The 23,862-nt window shown below is 35.8% G+C and overlaps 1 protein-coding gene across 1 annotated transcript in view; it reads right to left on the bottom strand.

Moving 5' to 3' along the window:
- The window catches only part of YTHDC2 (YTH domain containing 2), an 83,890-nt gene that overhangs the window by 8,998 nt on the left and 51,030 nt on the right, over positions 1-23,862 (bottom strand). Inside the window, exons 18-25 of the mRNA XM_043964990.1 lie at positions 18,841-18,946; positions 17,981-18,100; positions 16,266-16,538; positions 13,967-14,093; positions 11,687-11,892; positions 11,052-11,247; positions 3,542-3,651; positions 2,556-2,848 (exon numbers count right to left, since the gene is read on the bottom strand). Of these exons, the coding sequence (XP_043820925.1) occupies positions 2,556-2,848; positions 3,542-3,651; positions 11,052-11,247; positions 11,687-11,892; positions 13,967-14,093; positions 16,266-16,538; positions 17,981-18,100; positions 18,841-18,946 (1,431 nt within the window). The remainder of the gene's footprint in view (positions 1-2,555; positions 2,849-3,541; positions 3,652-11,051; positions 11,248-11,686; positions 11,893-13,966; positions 14,094-16,265; positions 16,539-17,980; positions 18,101-18,840; positions 18,947-23,862) is intronic.

Genomic DNA, 23,862 nt, shown 5'->3' with positions numbered 1-23,862 from the left:
AATTCCATTTGAAAATTCTAAACTACTCTTTAGGAGTCGATAGTTATGTCACTTATAAATTTTAAGATTATTTTTTAACAGATTTGTGATTTCATTGGCTGTCAATGAAGAAACTCCCTTTGTGGAATGGCAATTGGCTTACAATTAATTTATAGTCTTAGTTGCCTGTGACCACTGAAAGGTTGTGACTTTCCCAGGCTGACATGGTCAGTATTTATCAAAGGCAGCACTTGAACCCACATATTCCTAACCATGAGTTTAGTCTGGTCCCTGGAAATCTAGATGTCTTTAATACTATTCCCAGTTATCTGCCTACAGTATATGGAAAGGAAGCTTCTTGAGGGCAGGGACTGTCTTTCCTTTTTGCATTTGTATTCCAAACACTTAGTACAGTGCCTGGCACATAGGAGGCACTTAATAAATGTTTATTTACTATGTCAATGCTACCTTTTATTACCAACAGGTACTGATGGTTAGGAAATTTGCATGTCTTGCTCCCTAACCCTATAGCTTCAGAGACCATTACCCACACCTTGGAATTTTGACATTACCCTCCATAATTATAATGTCTTGTTTTTTTGTCTCTTACTGTTTCACTTCTATATTCTTCCTTTTCATAGCTACCACCAGTGTTCTTCCATCCTTCTCTATTCTGGCATGCCATCATCCCTGCTCCGCCCTCACTTTTCTCTTTTCACAGCCAATTCTTTAGTTGACCGATTCAGCTTACAAACTTGCCCCTATGTCTTATGACATTTCAAATTCAAAAATATTCTTGATCTTGTATTTCCCTCAACATCTGAATTCTCTGCTTCTACTCCCAAGCTACTGAAAGAAATCACACTACCATGTTGATTATAAATTTTGAATTTCATCTTATTTGCATATTAATATTAGATAGTAGGTACTTAATAATTGCTTGTTGATTAATTTATTTATATGCCTTACATTTTTCATTTCTTACTTATGTTCAACTTATTTTGAGCAAACTCCTCTTCTGGCTTAAAAACAATTGGGTTTTTGTTTGTTTGTGTCCAACAAGAACCATCTATCTCAATGTGAATGGGGGCACAGACATTTAGTTGGCCATGAGACCTATAAGTAGGCCTGTACATTTTGGAAGCTTTGTTGATCTGGCTATGTTCAAAACCCAGAAATCCTACACCCTAACCTTAGGTACTACATTTTTGAATAAGTGTAGAACTACTAAACCTGGACCTATTTGCCAAATTTACTATGTTAGCAACTGAAAGGAACATCATTCCATGTGACGTTTTTCAAATACTTAATAGTCTTTCAGGTATGCATGGCCTTGCTAGTCTGGGCAGTTTCAAGCGTTCTTGAAGTAGGCTTGGAGATTTGAGCCCTGTTATCTTGAATGACATTGTAAGATTCTCCAAATTCAGTGAATCATTTCACAGGGTTGCCCAAAGGAAGAGAATTTACTCTAATATTTTTTTTCCCCAGTCTGGACCTATGATTTCAATGATATGGGGGATAACCAGTGAGAAAGCTCCTACCTGCTCAAAAATCCTCCACTTCCTAAAGGATAAAATACAAACTCTTTATGTTGCCATTTTCATCCCTTTACAATCTAGCTACCATTTTTCTAGTCTTAGTTCAATTATTCCTCTTTATGATCTCTATGTTCTAGCCTCCCTGGCTACTAGTTATTCCCAGGACCAGACATACATACATACATACATATATACATACATATATACATGTGTGTGTGTATATATATATATATATATATATATATATATAAAAACAGCTCTGTGAATATTCAAAAGATGTTCCCTATGACTGGGATTACTCTATCCTCATTCCCACTTCTTAGAAGCCTGGTCTTTTCTAGACTCAGTTTAGATGCTAACTCCTCTATGAAGCCTTACTTATCTCCCTAGAAGTTAATGCTCTTTCCTCCCTCAATTTTGCTAGTATTATATTTACTCGTGTATATGTTGAACACTGAAGTAAAATGTAAGATCCTTAAGGGTAAGCCTTCATTACCTCATGCCTGCACAGGCTGTCTCCTTTGGCTGGAACATACTCTGTCTTCAACTTTACCTTATAGAATTACCTACTTCCATCAGGACTTAGCTCAAGTGCCATCTCCCACATGATGCTTGTCTTGTTCAAACCCTGTAGTTATTAGACACCCCACCTCCCCAGCCCCACAAGGGAGAGGGAGAGAGAGAGAGAGAGAGAGAGAGAGAGAGAGAGAGAGAGAGAGAGAGAGAGAGAGAGATGGACACAGAGACAGAGACAATAGGGTGCATGTAGGACTTCGATAGAATATTTTATACTGATATTGCTATCATTGCTCAATATGTGCTTTGTTTAAACTTATATTTTAATTTGTCCTTGAATTCTGAGGAAAGAACAGGAAAATTGAGGGGTAGAGGATGGAAGTAAGGGAAAACAGGAAAGAAGGTCTTGAAGCAAAGGATGAAAAGGGATAAATTTTAAATGAATTTTTCTACATACAGAAATTTTCTTCATACAATTTCCTTAAGTTAATGCCAATCTTCATAAAAAGCCAAAACATTTACCTTTCTGCATTAGAAGAATCATCAGAGAATTCAGTATCTGCTGAACTTTTCCTGCTATTATTTGACCTCCATGAAGATGCCAAAGGAAGTTCCTCTGAAGACATTGGTCTTGGTCGCTGGCCAATCCCTGATGGTTGCTGCAGTCCTGCAGACTGTTCTTCTGTGCTCAAAACAGCTATAATTGCTCTTATAGTTGCTTCATCAACTTGAGACCAAGGCTTAGAAGGAGCTCTCATACGCCGCAAAAACAAGCTATGCCATTTCTGTCTGAGTTGTAGCAATAAGCTGGCAGCCTGTAATTAATTTCTTTATTAAATTAGAACTCATACTGAAGCAGAGGATATACAAAATATTTGCTTATTCCATTATTTAGGGTATTTTGCAGTTTTCAATGAACAAAACTTATGATTTATCTTTTCCTCAAAATTTTACCCATAATTTTAGAGTAAAACTGTTCTCTCTCCTTTTTCCTCCCTTTCTCTCTCCCTTCTCTCTCTTTCTATCCATCCATCCTTCCCTCATAGGCTAATAGAATTTAAAGATCAAAGGGACCTCAGAAGTCATCTACTTTAAATTCTTAATTTTACAAATATTATGAAACTGAGGCCTAAAGAGGTAACAGGAAACATGTAGTAATGACAATCTAGGTCTTCAGATTATAAATCCCATGCTTATGCACCATACTCTCTCTCTTTTTTCTAACCACTATAGTTCTGTGTTCTGTGATGAACTAACTCTCAGAAATTCTCTCAGATTCACTGAAACGTTATCTAACTTTTTTCTCTAACACTGTTATCTTTATGAACATGAGCTTGATTTTTCTATCTATCCTTGGACTGAGCAAAAAGTTCATCTGAGGATGGAGTCTACAGTGAGAATAACAACAAAATATGGTTCCTTTAATATATAGGAGAGAGAATTGATTAGAAAAATCACAAACACAAAGTTACCAGATATGTGTATAAAGTCTACTAAAAAAGAACTACCTCTGGATCCATTTTGAAATTTAGCCACTCATCTAGTTTCAATGCAGCCAAATTAGCAGTGGTTCTATCTTCCATTTCACTGTCACTGCTGTCATTAGGAACACCATCCACTATTCAAACAAAATATTAAGGAAGAAAAAATATGCAACTTTTAGCATATAACATTTCAGGGTAGAAAAAAATCTTAAAGATGTTCCTAAGGAATGTTCCCATGCTTACATAAATCTTTCTGACTTACTTAAATATTTACGTGGACAGATCTCTTCCAGCTTTCCCTGTCTCAAAAGCCAGGAAAGAGGAATGAGAGGGGAGGTAGTAGTAATCAAAGTAGATACTTGTATGTAAAGCATTTTGAAAACCTTAAAATACTATATAAATACAGTTATTATTATTATAGTCAAGAATGCACATATAAATCTTAAAATATTTTAGAAATACAGAAATCATGATAAAACTTTATAATCTGTATTCATTACTCAAATACACTGTGCTTTTATATATATACATACATATATACACACATATATACATATGTACCTATGTACCTACATACATATATATTTTCCTTCTAATAATGAAGATCACAAATTACCCATACACTTATTCTATGTGACTCTTGTCATTGTCTTCTTGCAAATTTGTCATAGCAAATAGTCTGACATGACCTTCCTCTTCCCTTACCACTAAAATACCAGTAAAGCACCTAAGCCATCCAGCAGTTATTATTCATGTTTTCCAGATAACCAGCCCATTTTCATTTTTGAGTTATCCTATCTTTGAGGACATACATTACTCTTGCTCTTCATTGTTCTTCTTTTTCATTGTTGTCATCATGTATCACAACCTTTTCAGATATACCATATTCTTTTCATTACCCTTTGGGTGATACTCATTTTTAATCTTCAGAGACTATAGTATTCCATGACCCAAATGCCCAAAATTTAAAGAGATGGGCCTTTGTATCTGGCAGAAATTTGGAGTCACTTAAAAGAGAGTTGCAATTTCCTAGCACACACTGATGAACAAGCATAATCTGGGCAAGAGACATTCCTCAAATAGGTTTTTCCTATTTGAATGGTAGGACCAAACTCTTTTGAGTGGTTACGAATATCCTTCAGGAGGCTCTACAATGTCTTCAGGCTTGACACAGTCAACACAATTTCATCTGCTAGTAAGAGTGGATGGAGGTCCTTATCATCTCTGTGGAATCTACTTCAACTTGGATTTCTGTATTAGATCTCCATCATCACAGTGAATGCTAATGACAAGTTATCTATATCCCTACATTATACCACACCTAAACTTTAATTATCAGAAGGCCATTTCTGCTTCTATATCTTCCAAGAAATCCTGAATGATCTTGACATTCAGGAGACAGGAGATAAGATATACCTTTATGTAGAACAGCTTGGAAGGCATCATTTTTAAAAAATGATTATTTGGGGGGTGGGGGGGTTGTTTTTGTTTTTTGTTTTGGTGAGGCAATTGGGGTTAAGTGACTTGCCCAGGGTCACACAGCTAATAAGTGTCATGTGTCTGAGGCCGGATTTGAACTCAGGTCCTCCTGAATCGAGGGCCGGTGCTCTAATCCACTGCACCACCTAGCTGCCCCCCAAAAAAGATTTTACTGAAGCTTTTTTTGCCTTATTTAAAATATCTTCAAAATTTCCATTATCCCTAATCCTTCCTCTCACAGAGTCATCCTACATAACACATTTTTAAAAAATAATTAAAACTGATTCATTGAAGTTTAAAAATATATATATATAATGTACTTTAATCATGAACCGTCCATCTCTGCAAAGAGATGGGGATTTATCTCTTCTTATATCGTTTTTTTGGAGTCATGCCTGCTTTTTTATAATTTTGCAGCATTCACTTCTGATTTTTTTGGTAGTCATTTTTTACCTTTTATTCATCATGTACATATGGCATTTTCCCCATAATAGTAAGTTGAAAAGCTTTTCATAACCAACAAATAGTGAACACAACAGGATGTCATTCTCTCTGTTTTTCAGTCCACTGTGAGATATCACTTGTGAAAGCTTTCTTGTTCTTTATTTGTACATTTATTGAGGATTCCCTCAATTCCTGTTTAGATGACCCTCATAAATATTTTGTATAAACAGAAAAACAGGCATGTGCATTTTTTTTTTTTTAGTGAGGCAATTGGGGTTAAGTGACTTGCCCAGGGTCACACAGCTAGTAAGTGTTAAGTGTCTGAGGCCGAATTTGAACTCAGGTCCTCCTGACTCCAGGGCCGGTGCTCTATCCACTGCGCCATCTAGCTGCCCCTGTGCATATTTTTTAATGTAAAAAAAGTCTGAGGTTTTTTTTCTCCCACACCTCTGGTATCTTCTCCACCCTGAAATACTGGTTCCTCAATACCCTTTCAATTGTAATACCTCAAAAATAGTTATCTTCTATGTATACTTGATTTAATCTGGCTGCTTGTCCCAACTTTGTCCTCTTCATCTGTAAGTACCTCAGGAACTTGTGAGTTCAAGTATGGTGGTTTCATTATCCTTTCTGGCCTGTATTAAAAAGTTTTTGAAATTTTTTTCCATTTTTCTTCTATTTATAACCTTTTTTTTCCAGTTTCATTTTTAAATGCAACCAAGATGACTTGCCATGGTTTACTTAAAGTGGTTTTATTCTCCATTGCTTCTGTCTGTTCTATGAAATAATAGTGCTCATAATCATTCATCATCTTTCTTTATAAAATTTTGCAGATTAATTTATATCCTAACTCAGTATTGCCTTTGTTGGCCAATTCTTTTTTTGGCTAGCAAATCAATTACTTGGTAGAGTGCTTTCTGGAGCCTTTTGTGGTCTTCTAGTTGCAGGAATTCATATATGTTGGTTTAATTTCTAGATGAAATTATTATAATAGGTATTGATGTCATTTCTGTTGTCCACTTCCCATTCTGACTATAAATAGCTTGTTTAAATAATTCAGAGTTAAATCACCTTAAGTGTTCACCATATATTTTTCTTATTACTTCTTTGTTCTTGTTATTATAAATTTTGATCTTAGCTATGATAAGTCAATAGTCTGACTTATCATAGCTGACTATAGAATAAATCCTGTGTCAGTAACATTTATTTTTTTGGGCTACTGAAACATTGTCAATTTTATTATTTGTGAAATTACTTCATACTTGCTTTGCCCAGTGCCTACAAATTCTTTTTTTTTTTTTTTCTGGGCAATTGGGGTTAAGTGACTTGCCCATGGTCACACAGCTAGTAAGTGTCAAGTGTCTGAGGCCAGATTTGAACTCAGGTACTCCTGAATCCAGGGCTGGTGCTTTATCCACTGCGCCACCTAGCTGCCCCCAAATTCTTTTTTTAATGAAAGAATCTGTGATATAGAGATGTAAATCTGTAAAATCTCCAAGTCTTTGGTTATTTTGATTCCTTTATCCTGAATCATATTTCCCATATATTTCTCCCCATCTTCAACTTTTCCTACCTTTCCACTGAAGTCACCAAGTATCAGTATAGATGGATTTAATTTGGAGGATCTTATTAAGTTGTTCACAGAATTCCTATACTGTTTCATTCTAACCCAGAACAAAATATAATATATACAAAATGCTTTATAAACCTTAAAGAAGTTATATAAAAATATTAGCTGTTATTCTCAGTTGTTATGTCTTTCAAGGTATAGTGAATAAATCTGATGTATGTATGAGGAAAACCTTGTAGAAAGATAAGTTTTCAAGGCTATGGTTTATGTGCTACTTACTCAAATGATCATTTTTTAAATAGTCCACCAACCATGCACAATGAGATTTTATGTATATGTTTTTCAGTCAATTATATGACAGTAAAGATATATCTATGGTAGAACACAGCTTAAGAAAGAAGGTTCACTCTCTACTTATATCATCCATCAAGGATTTCCTTGAAATGAGTGTATATTATTCTCATAAAATTGTTATATAGATCGGAAACTAGGCATATAAGTCAACAGTTGTTTTTGAGCTTTCTTTTTCTTTTTTGTCATATATAATAAGGTTCTAGATTTCGTCATGTCTTTGGTATCTTCTCTTCAAATAACCTGTGAATCTTACTCACTCATCACCCTCATAATTGTATTACCTCCAGCATGGTTACTGTCTATGAACATATGATCTAATCTCATTGATATTTCCTAAATTGGCACAGTGGATGTAGTGCTGGGTCTAGAGTCAGGAAGGCTTGACTTAAAATCTAGCCCCATATACTTATTTGCTGTGTGACCTTGGGCAAGTCACTTTACCTGTGTTTGCCTATTAGGTAACTAGGTGGCTCAGCGGATAGAGCACTGATTCTGGAGTCAGGAAGATCTGAGTTCAAATCCAACCTCAGACACATAATAGCTGTGTGACCCTGGGCAAGTCACTTAATCTGTTTGCCCTAATTCACTGGAAAAGGAAATGGCAAACCATTCCAGTATCTTTACTAAGAAAACTTCTCAGGGGGCAGCTAGGTGGCACAGTGAATAAAGCACTGGCCCTGGATTCAGGAGGACCTAAGTTCAAATCCAGCCTCAGACACTTGGCACTTACTAGCTGTGTGACCTTGGGCAAGTCACTTAACCCTCATTGTCCCACAATCAATCAATCAATCAACCAATCAATAAAAAAGAAAACTACTTGGAAAGGATGGTCCACAAGGTCATGAAAGGTCAGACCTGACTGAACAACTGAAAAACAAACTTTCAAATTGGTTCTTTAAATGCATATAGGATTGTGATATTAGTATAAGCATGGTGGCTCCATTGTTCTTTATGGTGAAAACAATTATATTTTAGAAATCTTCTTCATCTTTTTTCTGTTATATTGTTCTTCCATTTTTATTCCTAAATGCCCTCAGTATGACTCTACTGAGTTCAATCTTTGCCAAGCTTTCTTGAAACTGGTTTAACTTTTTAACTTCTCTCTATTTTACAAAGCAATAGTAGCTTTCACCATTGATCTCCATTAAGATTTTACATTTCTAACTCGTGCTATTGCTCCTGAATACCATCTCTTTTTATATGGCAAGTAAGTCAAATTATTATCTTACTCTTGCAATTTTTAGGCACTTTTGGGCTCCTTTTTCTCTTTTGGTGTCTCTTAGGCTCTTTGGTCTCTCTTTGATCTCCCTGGCTATCAGTCAAACTTCTAAAGGAAACTACTATACTCGGCATCAATGGGCTTCTGTCCACCCATATCCCATTTTTAACTGTGGGTATTTATTGTGATTTGGGGACCCTGCCTTTGGGCTGAGATTAAAAAGCCTTAGGCCCTCAGGGGTTTTTTCTATGTAAGAGGGGCTGGTGCCCCTCCCCCTCTGCTTCAGCCCAGCGGATAAGCCTGTGGGCCTTAGAGAATGCTGGCTGGGCAGACAGCTGGGGAAAGCCCCAGCTCCCTCTGTCCTGAAGGGAACTACCCCAGAGATCCCTGGCTCGTTCAGGCCAGCCTCTGGCATAGCCTGTGCAGAGGTCCCGGGCGTGCAGCATGGGGCACGGGCCCCACGAGCCCTGGGTGTGGTACGCATGGGACACTCGATCCCCTCCTCCCTGCCAGCCACAGCCCTAGTGCGGCTGGGGGATTAGCTTGGCATGTGCAGGGGCTCAGGGAGCCTGAAGTTTGAGGGGAGAGAAGGAAGATATATACTGGAGAGTTAGACAGAAAGAGGATGCTGGAGGACTAAGAGAAAGCAAGGAGAAGCAGGTCGGTGAGAGAAGAGACACTGAGGGGGGCGGACTGACAAAGCAAGTAGAGAAGACGTAGCAGGGTCAACAAAGTGAAGGGGACTTGGAGTTAGAAGAAAGGAGTGGAGCTGTGAAAGTGCAGGGGAGGTGGAGTGAAGGAGAAAAAGAGTGAAAGTTGGAGAAAACTAGAGGCAAACCAGTCCAAGCAGCATACCCTCAGGCAAGAGGCAGCAAGGGCCCTTATTATATTAAAAGCAGTCAGGTCTCATATAACTTTGCATTTCTTATCTCTTAAATTTATTTTTATAAATAAACCCTGCTTTGATTATTTAATTAAGAGGCTTCTTAATCCTTTGCTTATCAATTTGGGAGCAGTGTGGAGAAATTTTTTAAAGGCCCTAATAGATTGGCTTAGGAAATTAATAGCAGTCAGATAGCCAGCCAGTCAGACATCCACAGATTAGGCCCTCCAGTTAGATTAGACCCAGTTAGCAAAAATATTCTTACATAACACTGAAAACTTATTTTAAAAGATTAGGTTAAAGTTATCTTAATGCATACCATAATCTTCACAATTTTCTTTTCTTTTGGTTTTGTATTCATTTTGATCTTTGCTTTAACAAATTTGTTAAGCAATGAGTCTGTCCAAATTTCCTATCTGTTAACATAACCATTTTTTTCTCTTCTTTTCCTTTTTTTTTTGGGGGGGTGATGTTTTTAAGTGCTCACCACGTCCAGGACTCTCTGCATTTTTTTAAAAAGAAAATATTTATGATGTGGAGTCACAAGTTAACTCTATAAACCACAAGTTTTGACCTCTCTTCATACTTAGTCCAGATCCATACCTTCCAATATATTTTTCACCACTGTCACACTGTCCTTATGCCCACCTTTGTACTGAAGTCAAAATATATTTGATTTAAAGAGCTAGCAAATTCTTCATGGAATTGTTCTATGACTTTGCCCTCAGAAACATACATTAGTATATAAGTTTAAATTGTTTTCATGGTGGTCTTTTTCTGAACACTTATAAGCACAATAGAATGAAATGATATTATCCCATGAAATGATGTTTGTTGTTGCCTTTTTTTTTCTTGTTGCCTTTTGACCCCTAATAAAAGTCACTCTACTAACTCCTTTATTTACATTTTCATGTGGCAATTTCCTTCTTTTTTATGGCTTTATTTATAATGAAAATGCTGTCATTGATATGATTCTGGTCTTCTACTAGTATCCTTTGTCACTGGACAAAGATTTCATATTTAGAGTTAAGTTAATTAACATCCTCTGATCACTTTTCCAGAACTCTACCAATGGCACTACAGAAACTGAAGAACTAAGGGCCATTTTGTATTTTTCTTTATTTAGTTGGTTGACCTGTCCAATGAATTTATCATCAAGCTATCTGCTAATGATGCTAGTAAGACCCTCAGAAAGGTGACTCATTCTACTGCTGGGGTCAAACTCAAAGCCTTTCTTTTTTTTTTCTTTTTAGTGAGGCAATTGGGGTTAAGTGACTTGCCTAGGGTCACGCAGCTAGTTAAGTATTAAGTGTCTGAGGCCGGATTTGAACTCAGGTACTCCTGACTCCAGGGCCGGTGCTCTATCTACTGCGCCATCTAGCTGCCCCTCAAAGCCTTTCTAATACAGTATGGGAATATGTTCATGTCATGAGAAAACATCAAAATAGGGCTTTGTAAAGGGAGTAAACCTTTACATTACACTTTACACATGATAGCTCCTGTGTTTGATTTTTAACTTCCTAATATTCTTGTTTTAATAAGAACTTTTAATTACAACTACTGAGTTTTATTCAACTTAGCATACCTCTGAAAGATGAAGGTTCCTGAAGAGCATTACTTGCCAACCTAGCTGGTCCACAAAATACTGAAACAGTGACAGGTGTTACAGCTGAACAACATCGGATATTGGCTATTCTATGTGCTCTGGTCATTTCGTCATATATAAGCCAGTCCGTGGGGAGTGCCTGAAGAGCTGCTGCTTGGCCGTTGGCTGGAGGAATCTATTAGAATTGTAAAAAAATAAAATTACATATAATTATAAAAATTAAAATATATAATTATAAAATTATAATATTTTAACTATTACTCAGTTTACTTAAAATATTTTAAAATGTGAATGTTTTCTCATGAAACACATACACACACATATATATAATATAGATATTAACATATATCCTATTATCCCAATTATGAAGCATGTAATATTTCATGAGGTTTAAACAAAGTAAGTTTTTTTAAATGTTAAAACAAATCACCCTAGTTTTCTCATTCCCAGGTCTCCACCAAATGTGCATTTTCTTAGTGTTTAATTTCATATATTTAAATGTTTCAATGTCAAAAGAAGGCAAATAAACTAATTCTTGGCATTTTCATATTTTTGAGCTAAATTTTATTCTATTCATCCTGTATTCCAAAAGTGAAATCAAGAATATAATTTACCTTTTTATATTGAGGTTGACTGAGAACAGAAGTTGGATGAAACCGTACTTTTTTCTCCTTTGGTCCTGTCAATACTACATTCTCTCTGTCCACATGAACTAAATTAGGATACATGCCTGCCACCAATGCAGCTTTAACCACAGCCCAATTCTCAGAATTTGTGTTAACATCTCGAATGTCACCACCACCTCGTGCTCTAACAAAACCTAGAATGGAGAAAACCCATTATAAGTTGTAACTGATTACCAAACCAAACAAAATCTTTGTCACAATAAAAGGTATAACCTATTAAATTAAATATAGATATTTGTGTGTCTACATATGTGTGCGCACACACACACACACACACACATATATACACGTAAGGATTTATGGAATATCCTTTTCTGGAAAACCTTTAAATAGGAAAAAGCATTTCAAAAGTAATTCTGCAATCTTAATAAATGAAGTCATAAACTCTCTGGGATTGTTTCTTAATCTGTAAAATGAGTTAAATGAGTAAAATGGGTTTAACGAGATATTTTCTTGTCATCATCCTATGATCTCTATAACATGTTTTGAGATCGTCTAAGATGAGGGTAAGTAGTTGGGATTAAATGATGTCCTAAAATTTCTTCTGTTTCTTTTATTTGAAATGTTAGTCCTTGACCTATCAATCACCAGGTGCTACCAGAGGGTGCCACAAATGGACAACTGAACATTTCCCCAGATCAAAGTAAATTATATATTGGGTACAATACAAAGTGAAATGTCAAAAACTTTTTTTTCCTTTCTATGCGTTCAACACATCATTAAGCTCTATTCCTTCACTGGAACAATAGCATGATGTCTTTCTTCTGTCTAATCCATAATCTACAGCCTGGATGTATTTCTCCTCATGGAACTGCAATCCTCAATAATTGATTCAAAGTAATTATACTAGAGGGAAATGGAAACTTAAATGATCTCTGGAAGAAAAAAAAGACATATGTTGCTATAAAACAATTATGCACCCTTAAAAATCTTTATCAATTTTATTTTAATCTCCACAATATCTTATTGTGTGGTGATGCTGGGTTCTCAAAGGCTCTACCATAGGAACATAACTTCTAGCAGGTTCTACCATACTGGAAAAGCTTCAAATATTGCCCCAGAAAAAGACTGACTCTGTTATTCAAAAACCAATCTAACTAAATACAGAGAAGCTTATTACTAGAAAGCTGGCCATTTAGTGAATTAGTTCTTTGGCCACAGCAACCAATGAAACAGAAAAATGTAAAAGTCATCGGTCCCATATTACTGCCTGCTTCTGCAATGACAGTGGCAAAGTTGCTGTTTATCCTTTGTTCCTGAAAAAGACAATGACTTCGGGTGATGTCATGACTTGCACTGAATTGGATTTAAGTGAACGTCACTTTCTCCTCTGGAGCCAACTGGGTCCAGTGGCAAGATATCGATCAGGACAACTGGAGATGGCCCCAGATATTTAAAGCAATTGGGGTTAAGTGACTTGCCCAGGGTCACACAGGTAGTGTCTGAGATGAGATTTGAACTCAAGTCCTTCCAACTTCAGGGCCAGTGTTCTATCCATATGGCAAAGCACGTTTCAAGAAGGAATGAGAGAGGTCAAAAGCTTTCAAACTATACAGAAACCTCAAGTCTTTACATGTAAATGCTTTCATCAAGAAAAGAACTGGTAGGCACTGGACATAGCAAACACTAATATCATAAAAAAGGAAATCAATTACCTTTTTTTTTTTGCAGGGCACTGAGGGTTAAGTGACTTGCCCAAGGTCACACAGCTATTAAGTGTCAAGTGTCTGAAGCCAGATTTGAACTCAAGTCCTCCTGAATCCAGGACTGGTGCTTTATCCATTGTGCCACCAAGCTGCCCCAAATTACATTTTAATATATAGGAAAAGACTCACTATTCATGTGGGATTTATACTTGAATCATCTATGTGTGTAAAGTCAGGCACTGGACTTGCCAAAGCAAAAGTGAGAATGCATAAAAAGCTTTAAAAAATAATCATGAGAAAAAGACATGGCATATAATTAAACAAAGTACATTATTATTTTGCAGGTTTATCTTAATTTCAACTGTTTCAATACCAATAAAAAATTGAAAGACAAGTAAAATTCCACAAACCTAATTATTTATTATTATTATTATTATTTATTAAACCTAATATGTGCAACCTGATGCGTGTCCTTCATAACAAAAGTAAGCTGTCACTGCTAAAAATATAAGTAGGAGCCAGTGATTATACTATACTCAATATAACTACTTTAGAACTTTACCTGATGCTCTAAGCTGACCAAGCAACTGAGTTCTCATGCCTATGATGATTTCCATTGTAGCTTGTGAAAGAAAATTCTTTTCACAAAAAGCTCGTTCCCAGCCATCACTTCGTGCTTTCTGCCATGCCTAGGGAGAAAATTAAACAGTACTTAATAAACATCTACGATATATAAGGCAGCAGCATTACTGTAAACTAAGACCTAATTCATCTCACTCTAATTTTGCTTTTCTTCTTTGGCAAGTTTATGAAACTTTAAAAATTATCATAAGCTAGTTTTGGCCTCCTTTGAAGTCTTCAAGAGGGGAGTCTCTTCATGTATGGTTTGATCAGTAAGGTTCCTTTTAACTTTCAAATGTTTTTATTCTGTGATCTTCTAATTTACTTTTACATTGTTATTGCTACTCCAAAAAAACCCCAAACCCAAAAACTTGTACACTGTGACTGATACCTAATTCATTCTTTTGCCCTCCTCCTAGGATTGGGGTATCCAATCTCTAATGAAACTTCAAAATCATATATATTTCAAAAATTTATAGAAGCCACCCTATTCTCAGGCCAAAGCCATACCTCTAATCTTCCTTGACTAGAGCTGGAAAGTAAGGACTTTTGTAAATTGCCTATGCAGCAATGGAAGCTGCTCTAGAAAAACCAGTAAGAAGCAGAATAGGAGGAAAAATAGTAAGTAAAAAAAAAATTACAGAATTCTCTTGCCCCCATTCTGTTCCCCTCTTTACTAACCAAGTTCTCCATTTTTGTTTTTGTTTTTGTTTTTGTTTTGTTTTGTTTTTTTAGTGAGGCAACTGGGGTTAAGCGACTTGCTCAGGGTCACACAGCTAGTAAGTGTTAAGTGTCTGAGGCCGGATTTGAACTCAGGTACTCCTGAATCCAGGGCCGTTGCTCTATCCACTACGCCATGTAGCTGCCCCCAAGCTCTCCATTTTAAGAGGACAGATAGAAATTAAGGTAAAAAATCCTAAACAAAACATTATTTCAATATTCCTTCTAATGCTTATCTTCCTAGAAACAGACTATGGTATTTAGTAATCCAATGGCCCCTTGTTATACTGCTAATAATGCTTTGTATATAACAGGCATGCATTGAATTTTCAACTATACAAAAATTTCCTAGCCCCATGGACACCATGTGAGCCAAAAGAATTCTGCATGTAGTTCTATTTATTGGGTATTAGATGTATGTGCAATCATATCAAAAAACTTTTAAAAAATGATACAGAAAGAACATATTATTATGATTATTATAATAGATCACAAGGGGCCATTGGATTACTAAATACCACAGTAACTGAACACTTCGGAGATTTAAAGTTTTTTCTCCCCCATACTATGCACACCTGAAATCTGCCAAACTCCAAGGAATAAAACTAAAACTACTATCTTCTAAAGTTTTCAATAATCTTTTAGTTAAACTTTTTTACCATCCCCAATTGTTACCACTCTCTCAATCTTCAAATACACTTGTACATATTTGCTTTCTATCTTGTACACTCCCAGGAAAATGTAAACTCCTTGAGAAAAGGGACTGTTTTATTACCTGGTACCTAGGACAGTTCCTTGGTACATATCATATACTAAATAAATGTTTGTTAAATTAAATTGTTGGCTTGGCCTTGGGAAACTGTCTGGGGTTGAAAGAAGTCAAGAGGCATGTCTATGATCACAGGGCTAATAAATGGCAGAAGAGGAATTCAAACTCAGTTCTTCCTGAATTCAAGAACAGCCCTATAGCCACTATATCACACTAACCTCTCTAAGGAAAATGGGATTAAAGCAAAAAATGAAACTAATACTCCTAAATGTGCCAACTATTGCTCAAGGTTCTATATTTTGATATTACAATTATTAAAAAAGGTTAAAATAACATATACTTAAATACTTTAAAAGAGCTGTGATTTCATGAATACATTTATTTCCCCATCACAAATATACATATCAAAAGCATTTTACACCTTAGTAGGTGACTTCATGAGTTTCTACAATCAAAAAATCCATCGTCTGATGGTCAACCTTCTAGTGAGGAATTTTCACAATTTAGGCATGCTAGTTCTCTGAGCTAATATTCTAAGTCCTTGCAGTGTGTTATAAGAGCTTTTGTTGCATTGCCATAACTTCTAAGCAACTAGCATGTACAAAATAGGACTTTAGCAAAATAATAAGCATAACATATGGTAAATGTGACAAACACTCTTAAGATTTTAAGTTTTTTCTTCCCCATACTATGTACACCTGAAATCTGTAAAACTATACCCTTTCCATATATTAAATGATAATGACAGTACCTGAAAAGCTCTCAGAAGTGCCATATGGTCGCTAAACGTGCCTGCAGTAAAACGTTTCCTACACAGCATGGCTGCACGCTTTTGAGAAGCTTGTGTGGGTAGCACAAAAGGATCTCTATATGCTAGAGTACAGGCAATGGTAAGGATAGGGTCCAGACACTTCAAAACGACAGCACACAAGACCATTTTACCAAGGTGAGGTTCTACTGGCAAGTCAGCCAAATGATATCCAAGCTCAGTCAGATCTTCCCAGGTATCCATGGCATCTATTGTCTAAATAAACGACAGAGCCAAGTTTAACTAGATATTATTGTTAAACCAAGTTAATTAATCATACTAAAAAAATTATATATCCATATTAAAGAAAACAAAATAAAATATATTATCACTATTTCCCATATGCATAGAATGTAAGTTGGAAGGGACCTTTAAGGTTATCTAATCCAGCTCCATGATCGATGCACAGATCTTATCTACAAGACCCCTGACAAGTGCTTATCAAGTCTTTGTGTGAATGCCTTGAGTGAAGAGACTCTTGTTCCATTATAAAGGAGACCATTACATTTTTTTTGACAGGACTAAGCATTAGAAAGCATTTATACTGAGATAAATCTTCTTCCTTATAATTTTTATCCAATGATTCTAGTCTCTCCTCTGTAGCTAAATAAAGTTTTATCCCTTTTCCACATGGCAACCATTATTTCTCTAACTTCTTATCAGAAATGTTGCAATTTGCTTCAAAAAAATATTTATTAATATATTTTATTTTATTATTAATCATCCTTTTACTTAAAAGTGTATAATTTTTATTAACTATATGAAAAAATGTTCCAAATCACTAATAATGAGAGAAAAACAAATCAAAACAACTCTGAGATTTTACCTCACACCCAGAAAATGGGGAAATGGTAACAAAAAAGGCAAATAGTCACTGTTGGGATAGCATACACTAGGCACACTGGTCTATTGTTGAAAGAGTTATGAATTACTAGAATTACATGAATTACAAGAATTACCACAATTCTGGAAAGCTACTAGGCATATACCTCAAGGATGTCATTGAAAAACAAGAATGTTTCTGTATATACCAAAATATTTATAGCAACACTTTTGTCTTGGCAAAGAACAGAAAACAAAGTAGATGCCTACTGATTAGTAAATGGCTAAACAAATTGTAGTACAGGAATGAAATGCAATATTACTGTGATGTAAGAAATAATAAATATGATGAAGACAAAGTATAAAAAGACTTACAGAAACTGATGCAGAGTAAAGCAAGCAGATCCAAGAAAGCAATATACACAAAGACTGTAATAATGTAAATGGGGAAAACAACAACTATGAAACAACTGAAAGTGAATGTTACAAAACTGTAAAGAACAAGCAGAGATACAAGAAGACACACTCTACTCTTAAATTCTTTGCAGAGGTGGGAAGTCCACAGCTGTGGAACACTATGTATTTTCAGATTTTCCCCCCATTATATTGATTATTTTTGCCAGTTGTTTTTTCTTCATGGTTTTTCTTTTAAAAAAATACTCTTTGTTATATAGAACAGCTTTCTCTGGGAGGAAAATATGGAAAGGGCACAGAGGGAAAATGTAGGTGATATAAAAATAAAAGATATAAATAAAAAGGTACTTTATAAAAGGTACAGCTTTATACAAGAGAGTACAAAAGCAATTTAGATTAATCAATAGTATTAAGACACTTACCTTGAGCATCTGAACAGCATTTCTAACAATCAAAGCTGGTGGAGGTTCAGGGGCTTTCATAAGAAAGTCAGCAATGGGACAGTTAATAGGTGCTAACAGTTTGGTATGTAAACAAAGCTCCTGTAAATCAAAATCAGCAAACATATTTTGAAAAACAAAAAGCAATAAAATCAGTCTCTAACGTAAAATTTTGGAATTTCTCCCACTTGCCAAAGCAGTATATAATTTTTGAAAATGAGCTCTAAAATAAAATTTAAAAAATATATCATTTTAAATTAAATTCTAAATTATATCTTATGTAGTAGCTATAATCATAGAAAAAGCAGATCCTACAGTATTTGACAGGTGCCTAAAACTAAATGCTAGCTTACCCACCAGGGATTGAGGGGGTCTTTGCAAGATTAGATTTCCTACAATGTTGAAGTGGCAAGAACTGACAACATAAAAAATGACCCAGTGTACTAGAACCTGGGGAACCAATGCACTTCTGGCATTATCCCTTAAAAACTAATAAAGCCTCTTCTATTTGAAATGACTTTATCTGTTTATTTTCTAAAACAACTGAGAATATATGAGAATCATACAGAAACGAACTTAGGAAATGCACTAGTGAAAAGCTGTATATAAAGTATTTCCTATAAACTGAAACTACTGAAAATTTAATACAGAAATGATATCATTAACTTAAAAAAAAACCTTTAAATGATGAATTTTCCTTTTTTAATGCAAGTAAACACTTCCTCAAACATTTGCTCTGTGATTTTAGAATTTTTGTAATTATGTTTTCTTAAAAGTGAGTCACATCTGTATGTTCAGTATCAATAAATTTGGTTGTTTACAGTTTTTAATCAAATTCCCACCTGTAGTGGCATTCTCAGAAGTTCTGGTGTCTGAAATTCCAACATGTTCTGAAATCGAAGTCTGCTGAATAGACGAAAACAGATTCCAGGCCTACACCGCCCCGCCCTTAGGAATAAAATATTCAGTGGAAACTGAGTATACGAATATGTGTAAGTTCAAGGAAAAAAACAAAGAATACCCCTTAATGATATAGATATGGAACATAAAGTGGCTTATGACTTTTCAAGTAAATGTTTACTATTTATAAGTCATGTTGGCCAATAAGATCCTTTCAATTAAAATACATATTTAATGAAATTCAGAATTCACATTCAAGATCACTTGACTTCTCTGGACATTATTTACCTAACCAGTAAAAAGATTAAGTTGAAGATTAATCTAATTTAGTAATGACAAGAATTCAATTCAATTCAATTACACAATACCTACTTGATCACTTGATTTCTCTGGGCCTCAGTTTCCTCATCTGTAAAATGGACTGGATTATTTCTAAGGTTCAATTCAATTTAATTAAATAATTATACAGCTCACAAGCTGAGGCTGTCAAGGTATGCAAGGACAACAAAAGGATATTTTTAACTACATTGGGGGAAAAGGAGGATCAAAAATATGTCCTTTGCTTGGAGTGGATGGAACAATAATAACTGAGAACAGAAAAAGTAGATCTGCTCAGTTCTTGTTTTTGTTTTCTTTGCAAGATAAAATGAATTTTACACTGAAAATGGCAGAGCAAAAATAACTTAACAGAATTGATAACCAAGTCACGTAAGAAGACAGTAAGAGATCACCTGTCTGATAATTTTTAGTTATTTATCCCAGATCAATTACATCCTTCAGTACTGAAAGGACAAGTAGATCTGGCTATTAAGCCACTATCAGTTATACCTGAAAGATCATGGGAAAAGGGAATGGCACCATGAGAATACAGAAGGGCAAATTTCTGGATTTTCGAGAGAGGAAAGAGAACAGTCTTGGTTATAATGGTTTTAGAACAGTCAGTTTGACTTCTAGTCCTAGGAAAATTTTTAAATGAATTATTTTTTAAGTGGTTGGTGAACTTCTAGAAAAGGAAGCAAGGATTATAAAGGCATGGCTTCATCAAGAACAGGTTATCATAGACTAACCTTATTTTCATTTTAAAAAGATTACTAAAGTAGTAAATAAGGAGAGTGCCATGGCTATACTTTACCTAGATTTAAACAAAGGTTTTCATAGTGCTATTCCTCTCCATCAAAAAGGTAGAAAGATATAGATTAGACAGTAATGACATCAGATGGATTCAAAGCTGGTAGGAAGGCAAAACTCAAAAGAGTAGCAGTTAAAGGTACAATGTTAACGTGAAAAAATTTCTCCAAGGGAGAACTCTAAGGATTTGTGCTTAATCCTGTGCTGTTTACATTTTTATTAATGACGAAAGTGGAGACAAAGATGGCATATCCATCAAATTTTTGCTTTATGAGACCGAGCTGAGGAGAACAGCTATTACAACTGATAAAAATATGAGAATCCAAGGGAGATCTGGATATGTGAGAACATCAAAATTTAATAAGGCTATTTTTATATTTGGGGAAAAAAAAACAACCCCCCCCCAAAATAACTTCAGAAGTACAAAATGGAGGAAGGTGTGGTTAGGCAGCAATTCTGAAAATTATTTGGGGGGGGGGGGTCAATGAAGGTTCCGTGACTTGTTCACAGTCACACAGCTAGTAAGTATCATGTGCCTGAGGCCAAATTTGAACTCAGGTCCTCCTGAATCCAGAGGCGGTGCTTTGAAAATGATTTTCAAAAAGCAATTCTGAAAATAGGGAGTTTTAGTGGATTACAAACTCAGTATGAATCAGCAGAGGGGAATGGCAACCAAAAAAGCTAATGAGATCTTGAGCTGCACAGATTCAAGAATAGGAAAGTGATAATCCCACTGTTGTGTACCCTTATTTTATTATTATTATTATTATTTTTTTTTTGCGGGGCAATGAGGGTTAAATGACTTGTCCAGTCACACAGCTAGTAAATGTCAAGTGTCTGAAGCCGAATTTGAACTCAGGTCCTCCTGAATCCAGGGTGAGTGCTTTATCCACTGCTGTCCCCAATATTGTGCTGTGACAATTGGAGTGACGCCACCTGCTGGAGAGTTACTGTGAAAGCTCCACCATGAGAAGACATCTGAGGACAAGCCATGTGGCTTGGAAGGTCAGTTCCTTGGCGTCTGGAAGTGACGGTTGCTCGTGGGTACTATCAATCAAAGCTGCCAGCCAATTAGCTTGGAGCTGTGCGTGCCTGTGGATGGAATGTTCCGGGTTTCACAGGAGGCTTGTGGGACGAAGAATGGGCGAGGCTCTCTCTCTTTTGTCAGGACCTTGTGGGGAGAGCAACTAGAAATGCTGGCTCCCTGAGATAGATAAATATAGGCATCTAGGCCTCTTTCTCTCTCCTCACCAAATTCTTATGCTCCTTAATAAATGCTTAAAAGTCTAAACTCTTCTAATTTATTGGCAACCATTCATTAGAATTTTAGACAGTCTAGCTAGAATTTTAGCCACATTACGGAAACCAACCATTCAGTACCTTATTAGACCCTTATCTAGAGTACTATATTCAGTGGGAGGTACCATAGCATAAGGGGTGATCTGTGAGAAGCACTGACTTGGAAACAAGAAGAACCTATGTTCACATTCTGGGGCAGCTAGATGGTATGATAGATAGAGCACCAGGCCTGGAGTCATCTTCTGAGTTCAAATCTGACCTTGGATACTTACTAGCTGTGTGACCCTGGGCAAGTTACTTAACCCTGTTTGCCTCAGTTTCCTCATCTGTAAAATGACTTGGAGAAGGAAATGGCAAATCACTCTAGTCTAATCTCTGCCAAGAAAACCCCAAATAGGGTCTTGCAGAATGAGACATGACTGAACAACAAAAATGTTCAGATACTGTCTTTGACCCAGCTGTTACCTTGCACAAGTCACTTACTTAACTTCTTTGCCTCAGTTTCCTCATCTATAAAATGAACGGGCTTCCATGGCTTCTAAGGTCCTTTTTAGTTCTGAATCTCTGAGCCTTTAAAGGTTGTTGATAAAATAGTATCCAGAGGAAGGCAACTAGGATGAGTCTTTGAGCCCATGTCATACGAAGTTTTGTTAAAGAAACTGGGCAAGATGAGGAAAAAACTCAAAGGACATGTGATAGTTATCTTCAAGTATCTGAAAGACTAATATGTAGATGAGGGCTTAGATTTGTTCTCTTTGGCCCTAGAAGGTAGACCTAGGAAAAATGGATAGAAGTTACAAAGAAGCAAATTTAGGCTATATTTCAGAAAAAAAACAAAACAAACCAAATTCCTAACAATGAAAACTAATCAATAAGTGGAATGGGCTGCCTTGAAAGGTGAAGGGTTCCACAGTCTTAGAAGTTTTTAAACAGGAGCTGGATGCCCACTTATGTGACAATTTGGCTTCCTTCCAACCTCAAACTATAATTCTGTGGTAAAAATTATTTGTGGTATAGGCAGCTTTTGAAGGACTTCCCCTTTTGGGGGAGAAAAGATTGAATGCTCCCTGGAGGGAGGTTAGAGGGCACTTCTGGAATGCTAGCTCTGGAGTCACTTCTGGAATGCTAGTTCGCACTCTCGGTGTGGCAACTGCTGTCCTGGTGGCATGAGCTGGTTCTTGGTCTGGCGAGCTATTCAGGTGTTTGGTGAGTTAATGACGGAAAACCCTAAATTCTTTTGAACTAGCTTAATTGGAAAACAGTCTGGGGATTGCATAGGCTAAGTTTACAGTTAATCATATTTATCTGTATTTCTATTTTCCTATTTCCTTATCTTTGATTTATATTAGTTTCACCTTTGTTGTTTAATTAATTCCCAAGTAATAAAATCTGATCCTTTTGTGAACTAAAGCTTAGAGGCTCCTTTCTTATTGGCCTGGGAGAAATATCTAAAAAGGGCAGTTCAGAGGGGAGGGTAAACCTTAAAGGTCCCTCATATTTCCGGGACCCTAATATTAAAGCGAGTCACCCAAATAACGCTCCTTATATCACATTTTGGCCCTCACAAGTCTATAATCACTAATTATCACATTTCTTTAATCTCCTCTCCCATCCTATCCACAATCTAGGTTTCTCAATGGCACTTGATTCTGAGACATTTGTTCAAAGATTTTCTTTTCTCATTACCTCATTCTATTCTACTCTTACTCACTAACCCAATATTCCTCAGTGTTCAAAAAGCTCTTAAGATCACACTTTTACTATGAAGTATGAAACTTTTATAGATTAAACAAAAGTAGAAAAAAAATGGGTTTTCCTGGACTTATCCCATCTGGTCTTATAATTCCAAATACTCTCTAACTAACCTCTGATAAACACATAATGTAAACATTTTTATTTTCCTTTTTCAGTCCATATTGTTATTTCTAAATAATATTTTGTTAGCTCTTGTCTTGTATTTTTCCCATGCAGAATGTCTTCTCAGTGACATTTTCCTGTTCCAGAATCCATCTCCAGGCACTTTCTCCTCTGATCAAGTAATATCTGATACCACTCTAGTTTCTCCTTCTATTTGTGCAACACTAATTTGCAGTGAAATCTTGAATAACGCTGCTAACATTTTAAATTACTAAGAGGCAAGAATCATGTCTTTCTAAATCCTTAAATACAAAACCTAATATTCCATCACATACAAAAGGGCATTTAATAAATGTTTCATAAATATTATACTTATTTAAAATAGTAAGTTATAAAATAGCCTATGAACCAACATCTTGCAAACATAAATGATTGAAAGAATATTAGTACACTTCAATAAATCCTGTGAAATGGTCTTGAAGATTTTATAGACACGAGAATGCAGGTATGGGCTGATAACTGCTGATAACTATCTGGCTGCCCTTTTCTTGTTAAAAGCACCAAAAAGCTATTCCATCCTTCTGGAAGCTTCCCTTGAGATACCTAAAAAATAAAGTCCTAAGTTTCCTTAAAATTATCACTTCCAGCATGGATATCTTCTACATGTATTTGATCAAGTA

This window comes from Dromiciops gliroides, chromosome 1 (assembly GCF_019393635.1).
Source record: "Dromiciops gliroides isolate mDroGli1 chromosome 1, mDroGli1.pri, whole genome shotgun sequence".
Lineage (NCBI taxonomy): Eukaryota > Metazoa > Chordata > Mammalia > Microbiotheria > Microbiotheriidae > Dromiciops > Dromiciops gliroides.
This window is presented reverse-complemented; position numbering and strand designations above follow the sequence as displayed.